The sequence below is a fragment of the Phoenix dactylifera genome, chromosome 2, assembly GCF_051530095.1.
Source record: "Phoenix dactylifera cultivar Ajwa chromosome 2, Ajwa_hap1_PhDact_Kaust_v1.1, whole genome shotgun sequence".
In the NCBI taxonomy this organism is placed as follows: Eukaryota; Viridiplantae; Streptophyta; class Magnoliopsida; order Arecales; family Arecaceae; genus Phoenix; species Phoenix dactylifera.
In genome coordinates, this window is record NC_143191.1 from 50,524,714 (window position 1) to 50,543,462 (window position 18,749).

Genomic DNA, 18,749 nt, shown 5'->3' on the forward strand with positions numbered 1-18,749 from the left:
ACGATTGGACTTCCGCGTGGAGATTTGTGTACAGCCATCAGCGACAAACTCTGCATCAAATTCTCCGCGGACGCTGGCCGGCTCCAGGGTAAGGATGCATTAACTACTAAGATTTGACTTCCACGAAAGAGACCGAGAAACGGCACCCCAGAGCTGACCCAACGTTCTATCTCGGTTTTTTTTTTTTTTTTTTTTTTTTTTTTTTTTTTTTTTTTTTTTTTTTTTCGCGCTAAAACGGTCATTTCATACAACACGGGTACGAATACACCCTAAGGAGTCAGAATACAAAATGTCCCGAAGGGCACCGGGCATCTCTCTCACCCCAGCCCAAAGGGTGCCTACTGAGTGGCTCGCTACATACGCAGCCACCCAGTCGGCTGCCCCATTGGCCTCACGATATACATGCCAGGCCTGAAATCTCGGCTCTTCTCTCCTACACCACTGGGTCGCACTAGCTGGAACCCAGGCGGGTCCCTTTAGGGCTTTAGCTTTCACTGTTCGACTCCGCAACCTCCTCTCTTTTCCGATCTGTCCGCGACGCCCTCCTCCTGAGTCCCTCTTCGTCTTCCGAAGTCTCGCGGCGGCGACGGCGGTGGCGGAGGAGGAAAGATGGACACGAAACCGTGGCCGATACCGGCACCGACATACAGGCCGCTGGACGCGAGCTGGGACACTGACGACGACGCCCCGGGTCCCCGCTGTGGCCACTCCCTCACCGCCGTGGCTGCCACCAAATCTCACGGCCCCCGCCTCATCCTCTTCGGTGGCGCCACCGCCATCGAGGGTGGCGCCTCCTCCGCTGTTCCCGGCATCAGTTACTCTCCCCATCCCCCCTCTTCCTTCGTCTCTCTCTCTCTCTCTCTCTCTCTCTCTCTCTCTCTCATTCCCTGCGGCTCTGATCTGATTCGAGTTGGACGGATGTTTGTTGCTGATGGTGTTTTTTGTTGTGAAGGGCTGGCGGGAGTGACGAATTCGATTCACTCGTACGACGTCGAGACCAGGAAATGGACCAGGTCTTGATCTTCCTTTTCCCCATATTTCTCTGCCCTTCTTTCTAATTGTCATAGAATTTTTCTTCATTTCGATAAAAGATAGCTTGTTTTATGGGATATTGATTTCAAGTTGGAATCTTTCATGAGAGTGAGGTAATATAATTTAATGTTTACTCTAATTTCTCTTCTTTCCTTTCCGATCATCCTTGAACTGTTCTTCCTTTTTTTGATGAAAAAGATGCCTTTTTTATGAAATTGGACTCAAGTCGAAATTTTTCATGAGAATCGAGTAATATAATTCAAATCTGACAGGTTGCATCCAGTCGGAGAGCCACCTTCGCCGAGGGCTGCACATGCTGCAGCTGCGGTTGGCACCATGGTAGTTTTCCAGGTGATAGGAGTTAAATAGAATCTGTTTGCCAAATTCTGAATTCTTGGAGTTCCCGTAGTTTTTTTGGGATGATAAATTACTGGGCGATGTTGTCTTGCTAGGGTGGCATAGGCCCTGCTGGGCATTCCACGGATGATCTTTACGTGCTTGACCTGACAAATGATAAGTTCAAGTGGCACAGGTGAAGATTGAAGTGATGTTATATTCAATGTTTTTTTTCTTTGTCTGCCTATGTGGATTTGGAATGGATCATTTCTTTCGACATTGCTGAAATTTGTTTCAGGGTGGTGGTTCAAGGGCCTGGACCAGGACCTCGCTATGGCCATACCATGGATTTGGTTGCTCAACGTTATCTTGTCACCGTTACTGGCAATGATGGTGAGTTATGCCTCTAACTTTCATCGAGCTATGTTATCGCTGTTTAGGGATAACTGGATGTTAGCTTGTGATTTTGGATTATTATATAATTATATGGTACTGTTCGTGTATTCTCAGCTATTTCTCTTAGAACAAGCAAGGTATATCCATTTTTCATGATATTATGCATGGATCAGATATATCATGGCTAATTCCTCAGAAGATTATCATCAGAATACTACTCAAAATAGTTTTAAGTTGGGTAAAGTGATCTTAATATATTTATGTATGTTTAATGTTGGTCAACAATGTTAGCTAGATATGACATGGTACACACACGAGGTCAAGTTCTAGCTGATGTTGTCATACTAGTGCTTTATAATTATGTAAATCATTCCAAATGACTTATTCTTTTCGAATAACGAAGAATTAGACCCATCGAATAACTCTACAATTTATTCCTTTTTATTTCTGGGGATAACTGCAGCCTTCAAGTTGCATCTTCCCAGAGTTGACGGGTTCTGAACTTTCCTCCAGCTCCAGATCCAAAGTGGAACCGACCCCTAGCATTCAATCTGAGCCTTCCTTGTCTTTCTCTTTCAGAATTCTTGCAGCAAACTTCCTTCCTGGTTAGCTGCCAGTGGAAAAATAATATCTGAGGATCTTTCTTCTCTTGATTCTCACAAATCCAAAGCATGAGCAAGAAGATGAATCATCAAGTGAAGGCACTCAGATTTGTACAGATCAAATTCTTGTTTCCAGCTCTATTGAGCTGCTGGCACGTAGACAGGTCCTTGCACCCAACAACAGCATACCACATTCAAGGCGTCCAAAGCTTTCTTTATCCATGAATTTATGCATGGGTCATTTTTCTTACTGCTTTCTGACATCCTGCTCTCCGCATTTTTCTCCTTTTCTTTTCTTCCAAATTATTTCTTAACACCTGGCTTTTAAGTTGCAGAAGGGTTCTACTTCTGTGTACTACTATATCAGGAAAATGCCTTGTTTCCTTGCTTGAAAATGACAATATTTAACAGTATTTATGAGACAGTATTGCAACTCTAACCATACAAACAATGTTTTCCCTACCAACTGTGGCTGGATCCATGGATCTTTCTTTGCCCCTATTGAAGCCTACCTCTGCCTCACAACCAGTTTTTTTCAAATCTTTTCTCACAGTTTCCATGCGTGTGAATGAACCATTTGGAGGGAACATAAATTTTACCTGTAGCTGTAGGAAGTCCAAATTACCATTTCCACCTTGTTTTCCTCAATCTTTTTATTGACAACAGCATGGTCCCAAAATTTTTGACTCTTTCTTTTTTCCTTTATGACAATTTAGTTCTATGGAAACTGAATAGAATCTTTTGGTGTAGGTAAGAGGGTTCTTTCTGATGCTTGGGCATTGGATACGGCACAGAAACCCTACAGATGGCAGAAACTCAACCCTGAAGGTGACAGACCTTCAGCAAGAATGTGAGCTTACTTATAAGTTAATAACCTGTTGATAAATGTAACACATTGTTGTCTCTATTGGTCATTTGCAATAGCCAATTTTATGCTTAATCTATTTATCCTTTGCATGACTGGTAACAAGCAGATCTTGTTTACATTCATGCTAGAAATCTACAACATGGTTTCTTGCGGAGGCATACTAATTTTTCACTTTTCAGTGCATATCTGTATGAAATGAGTAAAAATATGCCTATGGACTTCAAAGATTTATTTTTCTTGAAATTTTATCTATAACTAGTGCTCTACACATCTAATGCATGTGAGCCAATACATTCGGTTGGGGGGGGGGGGAGGGGATAAAAAAGAAGTAGAATTGAATGGACAGGGGTCCAAATTGCTTTTAGCATCATACAACCAAACAGCGGAAAATGCATTTACAATTGTCGGTTATAGGCAACCGAACAGAAACAATTTTTGCATATGCAATTCCAATTGCGGCAATTCCGAGTACAACTGCAATTCCAATAGTAATTGGAATTGCAGGCAACCAAATGCCCCCTAAGAGCATTGACTTTACAAGTTAACTAAAGTCTGAATATAACATATTAAATTTTGAAGAAGGAGTGGCTTCTTTGAAAATTATAATGCTTAAGACAGGAAACTTGGACATATTAAGAGTAGCTAATGGTCTTTATAAATGAATCTTTATTAGAAAATGCATGTAGATAATAATTGGGATAGTATATTGAGGCTCTCCAATGTATGTATGAACTTTTAATTTATTTGAATTGTCGACTAAAGTATGTGAAGGTGTTTGTGAACAATTGTTTCACATCAGGACATGTAATACTTCTTAAAAATATGAAGTCGCCAAAGTGAATGGGAATGCCTTATGGTTAGTTTGCCTTTTAATGAAAAAAGAAAATGTTAATCCATCAACCATGTCAAATTAGAGGGAGAGATGGAGGTGCATATGGTGCTAGAGAAGTTCTAGAATAGCTTATGCTATTGATAACTTACATACATTCTGTGAGATACATTTTGAGTGTGCTTGTTAATATCTTTCATTCTACAAATGACCTTATAATCCTCTATATTCTGTTTTCTGCTGAAACAACAACTGCATTAACTCTAACAGTTGCTGCTTCACAAAAAATGAATTTCTTTTCTTATATTTTGGCAGGTACGCTACTGCTAGTGCTCGTTCAGATGGCATGCTCTTGCTTTGTGGTGGAAGAGACTCTTCTGGAATGGTATAATTCTTATTTTGTATTTTGAAAAAAGAAAATCTAATTTAGTATATTGTCAATTAAATGATATTTCATCAAAAAGCAAAAAAAAAAAAAAAATATTGTTACTTTTTTTTTAACATGGAAAAACAAAATGAGCTATAGTATAACCTATATTAATCTGATTGGAGGAATTATCCTTAGAGAGACAAGTTCAATGTTGGACGTGGTACATTCACTGGCAAAAGAAGCTATGTACAAGTATGATACAATAGTTTAGAACACCCAAAATACTATGCTTACCTCAATGCTGTGTTTTTGTTCTTTTGATAAGCTTATAATCAGAATTCCTAGGTCTGTGCACTTATATTGAGTTTTGCATGATATGTAAGGAATCTTATTGAAAAAAGCGGGTAAAGATAAGGGTTTTATGGTCCCCAAGTTTAGTGGTTGTCCTTAGGGCTCTTAGATCCTAATGCTTTAATAGAGAGAATTAATTATGGGTTACCAGTACAAATCAATTCAAGTTTGGTTCAATCTGAACTGCAGGGTCTTATACAGGGCAATAAAAGTAGGAGATAAAAGAAGAATTGGAGCATGGAAAAGAATTAGGAAAAAGCATTGAAAAAAGTGGACAGCAGCCTTACCAGCCTTCCTATTTTATATACTTCTAAGAAAAACCTCAAAATAATCTTGTCTGATCTCAGCCATATACTGCCTTTTGATTAGACCAGTGACCTCTTAACTTTTCTATTTGGGTTCAACGTACAAAGAAATTTAACCATTACTTTGGAGATTATGACATTTTACAGATGATTTAGTGTTGACTGATGAGAAGAGGATATAGTTAAATGCTGAAAATTATCAAAAATCAAAACAGAGTGTATAGAATGCAATTTCAATGAAATTAGAAGGGAAGATTAGTTCCCAATCAAGATTTATGGACAAGAAATATCAATGAATGTTTTTGTTAACGAAGATACTGTTGTACAAGAGAATTAGGAGATCGATGAAGATATATGGAATATAATTAGAACCAAGGTCTGTCGTACCGGTACCGGTAGGCGTACCGATCGCCTACTAGACCGGTACGGTTCGATTCGTATCGGAACCAGTCTGGTACCAATCGGTAAACGTTTTTTTTATTTTCTGGTTTTCATGTATGCGCACGGATGCGTGGGATAAATGCCACAAAATGCCACTCTGTGGCATTAATGAGCCTGCGTGGGCACGCGGGTGCGCTGCCCTGCGTGGGTGGGGGAATTCACAGCGCGGTTCTCCAGTGCGCGGAACCGCGCGGGGCGAGAAATCGCACGCCCGAGGGATAAATGCCACAGAGTGGCATTAATGAGCCCGCGTGGGCATGCGGGCGCGCTGCCCCGCGAGGGTGGGGGAATCGCTCGCGCGGTGCTTCACAGCGCGGGGAACTGCGCGGGTCGGGGAGTAGGCGCGCGTGCGCTCTACTCGAGGAGCACGTGGCCGAAAGGGCCATGCGCGCTTTCCAATGCAAAAGAATGTACCTGTGCGAACCGGTTGGTACACGATCGATACGCATGCGTACTGGTCGAGATCAGTCCAAAAATAGCTGGAACCTGTTTTTACGCTGTTCGGGTACCGATTTCAGGCCGGACCGGTCCGTACTGGGCCGAACCGGACCGTACCCGGTACGGTCCGGTTCGGCAGACCATGATTAGAATTTAAAGCTAAATATATATGAAGTGGAGAGGTGCTTTTGGTGTGTCGTGACTTATGCATATTTTGGCGATTAACAAGAAAATTCTATAAAATGGCAATAAGACTTGCAATTTTGCATGGCTTGATCCAGGAGGATCATTAGACTCATTGTGGACTAATTTGGCCACTTTGGGTAGGTTTGGACAAGGTCTAGAAGAAAGATATGCTACAACTAGGAGTCGATTGCGAATCGTAAATTCCGGATGCCATTACTTTCTCATATAGTTTTGTCTTCAGCATTCTAGGAGCCAAAACAAAGCTCTTGCTAAGCACTATGAGGGCGTCACAACCTTAGAAGTGTTCATTGCATCCCATTGATGTGGGGGTTTGACAACATTTGTGGTCCAAAATGGGCCGGCTAAGGTAAACTTTTCTTTCATGCAAAATTTTGACTAGATGTATCTTCTAGTTTAGGAGGAATTAGGTGATGCAACATAAGAGAAAGATGATGTTGGAGTCGAGATGTAGCCCCTAGAGGATTTGCACTCTTATGTAATTTTCTTTTTTTAAAAAATTAATCTCTTTTTAACTTGAAGAGGAATTTGACTTAGATTTTGGAACTTGGATAAATATAGGTGTTGAAAAAAGCACTACATTAAATTATTCATTGAATAAAGCCACCACTTGTATTTTTTAATCCTTCAGTTATTTCCATTTTTGAGAAGGTTGTTTTTCTAAGGCACCACATTAGACCACTTTTCAAATAGATCTTCTTAGGGTACCGCTGAAAATGGGTCGAATAATATCCGGCTGCTTGTTTTCCTATTCGTTCGGGTTGGATCTGGAAAGTGATTCTTGTATCGAATTGGATTTGCTGGATATGGATTCAGATTTTAATTTTTTTTAAGAATTGGATTTGGATATCTAGTAAAAAGTTCATTTAAATATAAATAGCTCATAGCCCTACGATCACTCAACAACTAGGACAATATTAAGTGGTTGTTACATAATGATGCTTTATTATACTTATTTAAAACTTAATCACATCATTATATAAAGTCATTGAAGTATCTCGTGATACTTCATATTTTTATAAATAATTTTTAAATTAAAAAATCAATCATTTTCCCTTTGACAATGAATGAAAAGAAAATATACTTAATTTTTTTATGATATTTTAAAATTTTGTTCTTTAAAATATTAAAAAAATATCAATACTACCAAGGTTGGCCGAACTGGTACCGGGCATTGTGCCGATTCTCTGGCAACACGAGTTGGTTCGAGCCCGCGCCATGTTGTGCCGGACTTGTACCAACAGAGAAGAGGGCACACAAACAGTGGGAGAGAAAAAAAGAGAGAGAGAGAGAGAAGGGAGAGAGAGGGAGGGACGTCGATGGAGGGCCGGCGGAGGCCGCGGGAGGCGAGGTCGCGGCCGATTTTTCTGTTTCGAATGAAATAGGGGTCCGATCGTGGTCTTAAAAAAATCATGATTTCTAAGTGAAGTCGCAAACCAGCCGCGGCTTCGCCCCCTGCGGCCTCTGCTGGCCCTCGGCCGGCATCCCTTCCTCTTCCTCGCTGGCTCTCCGTCGGCGTCCCTCCCTTGCTTGCTCTGTCTTTCCTTCTCCTTCTCCAGCTCCGGCAATGGTTTTCGTTTTCATTGCCGGAACCGTATTGGTGAGCCACTAGTACGGCTTGTGACGGCCGAAAACGTCCAGTTCGGGACGGTTTCACTGACTCTGAATACTACATAATTTTGTAACAAATTTCCTAAAAATGGATAATTCATGATTGTTTCTCATTAATGCTGTAATTAAGGAGTAATGGTGGCCTTTAATGTAGAAGTTTGTTATTATATTTATATTTATGTTTTATTTTAAATATTTTTATTTTTATATTTTTAACAGTAGCCCGGCCACACCAGTGATCCAGGCCCTTGGCTCGGTTAATCTTTGTGTGGGTCTGATAATTATGACTTAGACCCATACCTCCTTATCTATGCATCGTGTATGATGTGGATAATGGATTGCCATCATTATAATTATATCTTTTATAGTAGTTTTATTATTGAATTTTGCTCAAAATCCATATCCAACTAATATTTAACTAATATCCATGTTGAGATGGAAAAAATATGGATATAAATGATATCCAACTTGTCATATATGATGTGGATAATGGGTTGGTATTCTTATAATTATATCTTTTATGGTAGTTGCATTATTGTATTTTGCTCAAAATCTATATCCAATTAATATCCAACTTATATCCATGTCGAGATGGAAAAAATATGGATATAAATGATATCCAACTTGTGTCCATATCCATTTAGAACAAATGTGGATATGCTTAATATCCGATTCGTATCTGTATCCATTTGGAACAAATATGGATGTAAATTTTGGTGTCAGTTTAATATTTGTATCCGTATTTGTATCCGCTTAAAAGATATGGATATTAATATGAATATACCAGTATCCAATTTATATCCGATCCATTTTCAGCCCTAGCTTAGGAGTTCCCCATAAACAAGGGAATCTTTTTATTTCGCAAAGCTTGGGTCCTTATATATGTTGTTTGGAGTCAAGTGTCTGAATAAAAAGTTTTCTTTCTTTACAAAACTGCCAGGAATTTCAGTCATTTATGACCATGCATTAATGTGAGTGCTGTGCCTGCTGGAAGGCATAGTGTGGCTAAAAAGTTATTCTAATCATCCTTGAAGCAAAAGATCTATTATATATGTTCTTGTACTACATTTCCCCCCAAAGACTTAAAACTTCATTGACAGTGACTTTTGTTAATATTTACTTTTAATTCAAGTTTTAAAATGGTACCGATGTGTTACATTTATGGCATGATTTGGAGATTTGGAGGCTTTTCCATTGCGAGTACTACATGGTAATTATTAATTGTATCTACAGCCACAATCTGATGCTTATGGACTGCTAATGCATACAAATGGCCGGTGGGAGTGGACTCTAGCTCCTGGTGTCTCTCCATCACCAAGGTATCAACATGCAGCGGTAAGTGATTCACAGTACAAGGGAATGCATCGTCCTTATTTTCTTATTTGTTTGCTTATGAAAAAAAATCAAGAAGATCTAGCTTTATTGCTATTACATTCTGTCATATACACAAAAGTTGGATGTTTGAGGCATTGCCCTCTAGCTGTATGGCTTGGGAAATTTGCATGTTGGCTGGTAAACTGTTGGGCTGTCATCTGTATATTTTATGAACGATAACTTGTGTACTTGTGATATTCTATAACAATTTATTTTGCATGTAGTGACTGTCTAAGTTAAACAGGTTTTTGTTCATGCTCGTTTGCATGTTACTGGAGGTGCTCTTAGGGGGGGGAGAGCTGTTGAAGGTGAAGGATCTATTGCAGGTAACTCCTGGTTCTCTCTCTCTGTGTGTGTGCGTTATTTTGTATAAAGTTTCATATTATTATTTGATGTTTCAAGTCTTGTTTGATCATTGCCTTTTTCTTGTTGAAGTTCTGGATACTGCTACTGGGGTATGGTTGGACAAAAATGGTGTTGTTACCTCCTCCCGCTTGCACAAGTCCTCAAATGACCATGATCCTTCTTTGGAGCTTCTGCGTCGTTGCCGCCATGCTGCTGCCCCTGTTGGCACTCAAATTTATATATATGGTGGTCTTAAAGGAGGTAAAGATTGATAATCCACAATGTTTGAATAATGCTCTTGATTCATGCGCAATTGGACTTGACTCTTATGTCTATCATTTAGCAGCTTAAAATCAAGTGAAAATGCAAGGATGAAGAACATTGCCTTTGATTTTAGTTGTAAGAACCTTCTTGACTAGTTTTAGACTCACCTTGATTTAAGCCATTCTGCTAAAAAAAGATAATCCATCATATACATCAAAAAAAATTATATGGTAATTAATCAAAATAATTCGCTCTTTTCACATTTTCTTCCTATCATTTCTAGGAAACTAGGACAGTTGCTTCCTTTCTGTGACATCTAATCCTCTTGTTCACTGCTGCTTGATATGTCTGTAAGCTGGATTTTTAATAACATACTGCAACCTAGAAATAGTAGGGCCAATTTTTGGATTATGTTATAGTTCTTTAATACACAAAAGAAAAAAAATTAGTGGATCACCACTAGTGCCAGCCTTATCTCTCTCTCTCTCTCTCTCTCTCTCCCCTTTTTTTTTTTGGGGGAAATGAGATCATATATGTTTAATAACTTTGTGAATAATTTTGAACCCTGTTCTATTGAGACTTTGAAAGTAAACTCAGATGATAAGATACACATGATGAGCTTATTTGAACGAGCATTTCTTTGTCTCTACAGAATTCATGCTAAAATGTTGATTTTGTGCCTTACCTGGCAAAAGCAAGAGAATTGTTTGCCAAGGTTTGCCTCACCAGTGTGTAAAAGAATTGTTTGCCAAGGTTTGCCTCACCAGTGTGCACTGCCCTATACCAATCCTCGGTATGGGGGGCATACTGAGGGTTGGTATGCTGAATTGATCCATACAGACACTGTATCGATATGGATACTGAAATGATATTGTGAACCTTGCTGTTTGCCATCTGGCAGTGATAAATGGTAGCCATACCTGACTTCCCTTCTCTAGTGGGCAAGATATTGGTTTATTGGACGTGCTTAAAATTAGTGACAGATCAGTCTTAGGCCCTGTTTGGGGGAGCTGTTGGCAGTAGAGCTGTTGGAAGTAGAGCTGTCTGAAGTAGAGCTGTTATAAAAAGCTGTTTGCTGTTTGTCAACTACATTCGTAAAGTGCTGTGGTACTTTGTTTTGTGTTTGGTAAACAAACTGAGAAAGTACTTTTATATGACAAAATTACCATAAAGGACATTGCATAGTATTATACAACAGAACATAATAAAACATAACATAAATTAATACATAAATATACGATATAGTATAATATTATTGTAATATAAAATAATATTATGTTAATATAGCATAATAGTAATATAATTATTAGAGTAAATTAATATTTGGTAATATAACATAATATTAAATTATTTAACATAACATATTAATGTATTATGATATAATGTAATATATATTATATTTATAGTATAATACAATAATAAAAGTATAAAATATTATAATTATTAGTATAAATTAATTTCTCATAATATAACATAATATTAAATTATTTAAAATAACATATTAATGTATTATAATGTAATGTAATATAATATAATATTTATAGTATAATACAATAATAAAGGTATAAAATATTATAATTATTAGTATAAATTAATTTTTCATAATATAACATAATATTAAATTATTTAACATAACATATTAATGTATTATGATATAATATAATATGATATTATATTTATAGTATAATACAAAAATAAAGGTATAAAATATTATAATTATTAGTATAAATTAATTTTTCATAATATAAAATAATATTAAATTATTTAGCATAACATATTAATGTATTATGATATAATATAATATGATATTATATTTATAGTATAATACAAAAATAAAGGTATAAAATATTATAATTATTAGTATAAAATAATTTTTCATAATAATTTTTCATAATTTTTCATAAAATAATTTTCCGCGGTCCAGGGGCTCTTCTTCGTGGTCCACGCTCGAGGAGGACCTCAGCGTGGGCCGCGAGGTTGATGATAAAAAAAAAACAATAGATTGATTTTGGAAGGTATGAAAAAGGATTAAATTTTTTTTTCTAAAATGTGGTTCAAAAGATGCATACAAAAATTGAAAAGAAAAATATCTTTTCTTACGAAAGGGAGTCTGATGGCTGGGTTCTTGGCTCCAGCAGATTTTTAGGTTTATACAGGGATAAACTATGTAATTATGTTATTTTAATATGGGCATTTTTGTCAAAAATACAGCTTTCCGAAAAAGCTGAAACAGCTTCCTTCCAAAAGCTCCAAATTGGAGCTTCCTTCCAAAAGCTGTTTTCAGCTTCCCGCAAAAGCTGAAACAGCTTTTTGAAAAATTTACCAAACACAGTTTTTCATCTAAAAGTACTTTTAGAGGGCCAGAAAGTGCTTTCTGGCCCTCCAAAAGCTCCCCCAAACAGGGCCTTACACTCTTTATGCAAGCACTAGATTGGGAGATTAATATATATAAGCCATTCACCATAGAGTTATGCTTACTGCACAATTTATCATATAAAAAGATAGCTGACACTGTGTGAATCAAAGTAATTGCTCTCCTCCTACATGGACCGCACCCCCCTCCCCCCCCCCCCCCCAAAACACCATCCAATGCTTTTTTTCTTTCTGTTGGTACTTCTGATATTGTTGTATGCTCTGTTTTGCAGAGACGCTACTTGATGATCTTCTTGTTGCAGAGAATTCACATTTTCAATCTGAAATCACTTCCTCCATGTACAATTGTGATAGGATCCCATCTGCAACAAATCATCAAGTCAATCAAAGTCTTCATTCTGAGTCTCCATCCTTCCAACAATCTTTGGATAGCAGACTGGAGACAACCTCTTTGAGGTTTCTAATTTTGCAGTTCTTTTTCTACATATTTGGTCATTAGATTTATTTTTCTTCTAAATTTTGTGTTAGATGACTAATACTGTTTATTGCTATCAGCATGGATCAAAAATCTATCGACAAGCTGATTGAAGCTTCTGCTGCTGAAGCTGAAGCGGTTAGTGCTGCCTGGCGAGCTGCAAAGGAAGCATCTGCAGTTTCCACAGATGAAGGCATTTCGGATATAAATGAGTCTGAGTCTCAAGTTAATCATAAATCACCAGCCTCAGAGGACTCTTCAGATGGTACTGATTCCCTTGAACCAGGTGTACGGCTACACCCTCGAGCGGTATGATATCATTCTGTCAATTTTAATTATGGGAATCTTCCATTCTGTGTAAGCAGATGCATACTATCCTGATATTGCAGGTAGTGGTAGCTAAAGAGGCTGTTGGCAGTCTGGGTGGTCTGGTACGGCAGCTTTCATTGGATCAGTTTGAAAATGAGAGTAGAAGAATGTATCCTTCAAATGGTGACCAGGCACAGCCGATAAAGAAGTTCTTGAATAGACAGAAATCTCCCCAGGGTTTGCATAAGAAGGCAAGTATACGACTTAATTTCATGGGTTTCAAACTAAGACATTAATATCTTACTATCAGTTTTCATCTTGCAGATTATTTCCCTACTGCTCAGACCAAGAAGTTGGAAACCTCCTGCTAATCGGAGTTTTTTTCTTGATTCATATGAAGTTGGTGAGCTTTGCCATGCTGCTGAGCAAATATTTATGCAGGAACCCACAGTTTTGCAATTGAAAGCTCCAGTAAAAGTATTTGGTGATCTTCATGGGCAGTTTGGTGACCTTATGCGGTTATTTGATGAATATGGTTTTCCCTCGACTGCTGGAGATATAACGTAAGCCAAAATCTGGATTTGATGCATTGTTTTTACATGCAAAGAGAAAGAACTGTTCAGGTTTCAGATAATAGTCAAGTAGCAAACACGTGGGTACATACAAAGGAACATGCACATGCTATTTAAGGTGGTACATGGGCACTTGCGAAGGCAAAGATAGCAAGAGAGTCTCACAAGGGGCATTCCTGGCATTTGATGAAAAGTTTAAATACCAGCCATATTTGTCCAAGGTGTAGAATTTTTGCGATTTTAAAGGTTATATGAGAACAAAGTGTAGGGTTGGTTGTTTACATGGTCATGCCCTGAAGATATCCCAATGTAGTGAGAGATGCATGGGAAGGTTTGGATGGTTAAGCTAGGAGTTCCAAGTCATGGATACAGTTCTGCACTGGAGCAAATCCCAACATCTATTATTTGCAGAAGGTTACAGATATTTACTAGGATGAGAACAAATCTGAATATGATCCTTTCTTGCTAAGAGAAAGTGGTTCTTATCCAACCATGATATATAGCAGAGAAAGAAAATAGAGATGGACATCGAGAGATGAAATTCCAATTTTGTTGGTGCATTATGCTTCCTTTGAAATAAATAACTCCATATTCTCTCGCTAATAAATGACTCTGATGGAGAAAGAAATGCATAAAGTAAATGGGAGGTATATACATAGAGCCTACTCCAAATTATAGTGATTGACGAGGTCACAGTCAAATCAAATTTGCCTTCGTCTTGAAGCAATCACTTGCATCCTAGTTCCTACATGCCCTGCTGTAGCTCAACTGAATTTTCAAGCAATTAGATTTTATATTTTTTTATCTCATCTGTTACCAATTTGTCATAGAACTGCTATGAATCTTCATTTAATACCAATTTTTTCCTTCCCCTGCTTTCTTTTAAGTATGTCATGTGCTCAACCATTATTATATTTTTTTTGCTCTATATAGAGAAGCTGTTTCATCTGTTAAAATTTACAGAAGGGTATGCAGCCAGTTAGAGTACCATCTGGAATGTTAAACTTTCTAGAGATAATTGAATAGATAGGTTTGGTAGTAGGTGGATGACAAAGCATGGCATTATGTAGCTCGCCTTAAGATTAAAGCATAAGATTTAATTAAGCCTTAATGAAATTCATAGTAAATGGCAAGCAACCTGCAGATGCAGTAGACTATGGTAACTTTTCAAAGTAAGGCTAAAAGTGCTTGATAATCAATTGTTAAAATAATCTTGGAATTCATATATATTAATGGTGGCCGTATTGCAAAGTCAAGTACCTGTGAAATGACAGCCATGCTTAGTGTAAGCTAACCATAACTTCTTTTGCTTGTACAACCATGGTTTGGTATCTTGTTTAAGCTCATGAAGGACATGGTAATTAACATTAGCAAAATGAGTGGATTGATGCTGGGTTCTAAGTATTAAATAATTCTCCATAAGAAAAGGCACCTCTATTCCTAAGTAGTCAAATAGTGGCAGACGCGAGGCATAACCATATTGTAACCATCATCAGCTAGCCCTAGCCTTTCCAGGTGGAACGAGAACAGTATTCGTTAACACAGATTTTAGCTTACTGCTTCTTAGATTTGATTGGCCCTTACCGCTTCAATAAAATTCTGTTCAATTATTTACAAAATAGTTACATTATAGAAGGTAAGTTTGTCTGTTTCCCTTTTATGTTTTTAGCTTTCACATCTGCTGATTCCATGGGAGCCAAGTTGAGAGATTGTAACCTGGGGGGCTTGCTCCTCATTGCTATAAAAATAAAAATAAAAATAAAAATAAAAAAAAAACTGGATGTAGAAATTGATTTTTGGAAGACCAATTTTTTAAGGATGGCAGTTCCATAAGAATTTGCATTTACATATTTATTTTCAAAGAGCACGACATGGTTGTATTCTTGCCTGACCTAAAGCTCATGAATAGATATCTCAGCATCCATACTATAACAAAACACCTTGATCTGCATACTGTATCTTCCAATTATTAGATTGCTAGATGGGTTGTGCCTGTGAATTGGATTTTGAACACTTGTGAACATTCATATAAATTTATGTTTCAGGTATATAGACTATCTTTTTTTGGGTGATTATGTTGACCGAGGGCAACACAGTTTGGAAACTATAACACTTCTTCTTGCTCTGAAAGTAAGCTTTTAGCCTTTGAAAGTTCACATAAGTTTGTTTGCACCTGCAACTGTGATTATGTGGCATGCTGTTGACCTGTAATCAATTTATGCAGATAGAATATCCAGAGAATATCCACTTGATCCGGGGAAACCATGAGGCTGCTGACATTAATGCTCTTTTTGGTTTTCGTCTTGAATGCGTCGAGAGAATGGTAGGAACCAGGAAGGCAAACACATATGTTTCTTGCTTTTAAGTTAGTATTGATAACAGAATTTTGCAGGGGGAAAGTGATGGTATATGGGCATGGACTCGATTTAATCAACTTTTCAACTACCTGCCACTTGGTGCTTTAATAGAAAAGAAAATAATCTGCATGCATGGTGGCATTGGAAGGTCTATAAATTCAGTCGAGCAGATAGAGAAACTTGAAAGGCCAATCACCATGGATGTTGGTTCCATCATTCTAATGGACCTTCTATGGTAATTCAAAATTTTATCACATATGTATGATCATTCGTTTTTGGACTTCGGTCTTCGGACTGAAATATCTTTTAACTTACAGGTCTGATCCAACAGAGAATGATAGCATCGAGGGCTTAAGACCAAATGCAAGGGGACCTGGTCTAGTAACTTTTGGGGTATGGTGATGCATTACCTGGTCCTATGAAGATTTTTGCTTGTTTCTAGTTTCTTCCTTCCTCTTTTTGTTTTCTCGCATGTCTTGTCATTGACTTGAAGGGCTATTCGCATATAGCTGAGGCCTGATGGTTATGATTGTGGCTCTCAATCTTCCTTTTGCCAACATTTATCTTTGAATATTTTGTCCTTTGGATGCTATCAGGCAGCAAACTGCCATAGGTGTTGATTGGGTGACTTCATCTGTCCAGGCACCATAAGCTACATATTGCAGGCTGTAATTTGTTCTTTCTTTTCATCACTATTTTTTACGTCTTATAAGTCTTTCCAAATGTGCAGCCTGACAGAGTCACTGATTTTTGTAAGAGAAACAAATTACAGCTCATCATAAGAGCTCATGAATGTGTTATGGATGGTTTTGAAAGGTTTGCTCAGGGGCAGTTGATAACTTTATTTTCAGCAACTAATTATTGCGGTAATCAAACTTTGAACTTGATTTCGCTTATTAGTTATATATATCATCGATATAGAGTTTTTTTTTTTGTGTTAAGCTGTATCTTGCATCAGGGACGGCAAACAATGCGGGGGCTATACTTGTGGTTGGTAGGGGGTTCGTCGTGGTTCCAAAGTTGATTCATCCACTTCCACCACCCCTTCGATCACCTGACTCTTCACCTGACCACGTCTTAGAGGACACATGGATGCAGGTGAGAACCAATCTGAACTTGCATCTTTCATTACTCAGGATCATGCCAATCTCACTCTGATTATTCTAGAGAATACTTGATTAGTTTCATACATTCTACCCCTGCATATTAAGCAATGTAGTCACCAGAGCATCATGAGCATACTTTTGTCAGTATGCATCCTTGAGTTTTAACTTCTTAACTTTTAATGATGTCTTAATTACTGGATAAATCTTTTATTAAATTGCTTTAATGAACTTTAAGGAAGTGAATCATTGATAACTTCTCAAGCACAGATGTTGAAAGTAGGCATTTTCACGAGGCACGATATGAACAAAACTTACTTTACAAAATATGTATCTTACGTATCATGAAACCACTGCCACTACCGTGTATTTCATTGTTTTGTAGAATCAGTAATTTCTAATTTCTTCGGCACAATGTCCTGTAAGGCCTCATCGACCTCAGAATATACTATTAGATACTCCCATGTTGAGACTCTGAAAATGAGATTCTTGGGATTAACTTACTATGCATGACATCTGAATATTGGTTTTTTTCAGGAACTCAACATCCAAAGACCACCTACTCCTACTCGAGGCAGGCCACAATCTGCTAATGACCGGAATTCACTTGCTTATATATGACCGCAAACCCTGTGAATCATGTCCAAACAGAGATTAATCTTCTTTTTGCGGAGAAAGTGCGGACCTCACAATTGCTTGGCATCTGAATGCCAGGTTTAGCATTATATGGCATTGCTCTTTCCATTGTGTGCAATGTGATATTTGCCAGTGTTCATCCCCCCTATGTCATCTACCATCACAGTGCAGATGTAGTTCCAATGTACATGGTTTGGTAAATTGTAATGAAATGTTCTTATTGTTTGTAAAACCTTTTTGAGTTACAGCGAGATGCAAGTGAGTCCTTGTGATGTACATGGCTAATGATGCAACCGCTAAAATGTAATTTGCTTTCGAGGAGCATAGTTCAATAACTTATTGGAGTGATTTCGTCGATCTTGAAGGCATTTCTCAGGCTCTATGCAAAGTTGTCCATTTCTTGTATTTGACATCAATCTACGCTCTTCCCCAGTCCAAAATGGTTTTGGTTGTAAAAATGGCCCTATTGTCAACCTATGCCTCTTACTTTGATGGCCGCAGGCATTTCTGCAAGCATCATTATTCTCCCTTATCTACACACTCACACCATAAACCTCATTAATGCCTCAAAACAAACAAGAGAAGGCAAAAACCCCCCATCATTGCCTCTTTTGTTCACTGATCCTATTTTCTCATGCAAGTTCAGATCCTCTTTGATCTCCATGTGGTCAAATGGTGATCGGGTGATGTGGTTCCGGCACTGCAGAACTTGGTCCAAAGCATCACAAAATTGTGGAAGATGCCATAATTACAACTTCAGTCATAGCGGAATAAATTTTGACTCAGGGCAGGTCATTCAGTATTCACAAAATATGGAAAACATGCCATGAGGCAACAAGTAGCAGCAACACCTAAAACAAGTGGCATCATTCACCATTAATCAGTAATCTACAGAGCATGGTAGTTTCTGAATCCATGAGACAAATTTTTTAGCTAGCAATTCAGAACTTACAGGTCTGACAAAATACTCAGGAATCATTTAGGAAATTTGTGATAATTTATGTTTTTTTTTAAAGTATGGACATAATTGACATTGCAGCAGAGTTAAATTATTTCGGAACACATTCGCCAAATCCATGAGTTGATCTGTGCTGACAAGTAGCACTGGACCACATGCATAGAGGCTCTGGATGAGTGATAGTTGGATTTTTTGATGTT

General features: G+C 37.8%; 1 protein-coding gene across 1 annotated transcript; it reads left to right on the forward strand.

The window, feature by feature from the left end:
• The first annotated feature begins 421 nt into the window (after nucleotides 1-421).
• On the forward strand, nucleotides 422-17,959 carry LOC103697597 (serine/threonine-protein phosphatase BSL1 homolog). The gene is made up of 21 exons (XM_039125390.3): nucleotides 422-814; nucleotides 953-1,013; nucleotides 1,305-1,383; nucleotides 1,485-1,564; nucleotides 1,667-1,761; nucleotides 3,117-3,216; nucleotides 4,379-4,448; nucleotides 9,017-9,118; nucleotides 9,402-9,483; nucleotides 9,593-9,763; nucleotides 12,412-12,595; nucleotides 12,695-12,923; nucleotides 13,004-13,174; nucleotides 13,248-13,486; nucleotides 15,541-15,625; nucleotides 15,720-15,818; nucleotides 15,888-16,087; nucleotides 16,170-16,245; nucleotides 16,583-16,718; nucleotides 16,811-16,950; nucleotides 17,493-17,959. The coding sequence occupies exons 1-21, from the start codon at nucleotides 610-612 to the stop codon at nucleotides 17,574-17,576; spliced, it is 2,688 nt and encodes an 895-aa protein (XP_038981318.3). The 5' UTR covers nucleotides 422-609; the 3' UTR covers nucleotides 17,577-17,959.
• The last annotated feature ends 790 nt before the right edge of the window (nucleotides 17,960-18,749 follow it).

Coding starts and splice junctions, on each gene's coding strand:
- LOC103697597 (XM_039125390.3), top strand. CDS start 610: ATGGACACGAAACCGTGGCCGATACCGGCACCGACATACAGGCCGCTG. Junction 1,565..1,666: donor GATAAGTTCAAGTGGCACAG/GTGAAGATTGAA, acceptor AATTTGTTTCAG/GGTGGTGGTTCAAGGGCCTG. Junction 9,764..12,411: donor ATATGGTGGTCTTAAAGGAG/GTAAAGATTGAT, acceptor TCTGTTTTGCAG/AGACGCTACTTGATGATCTT.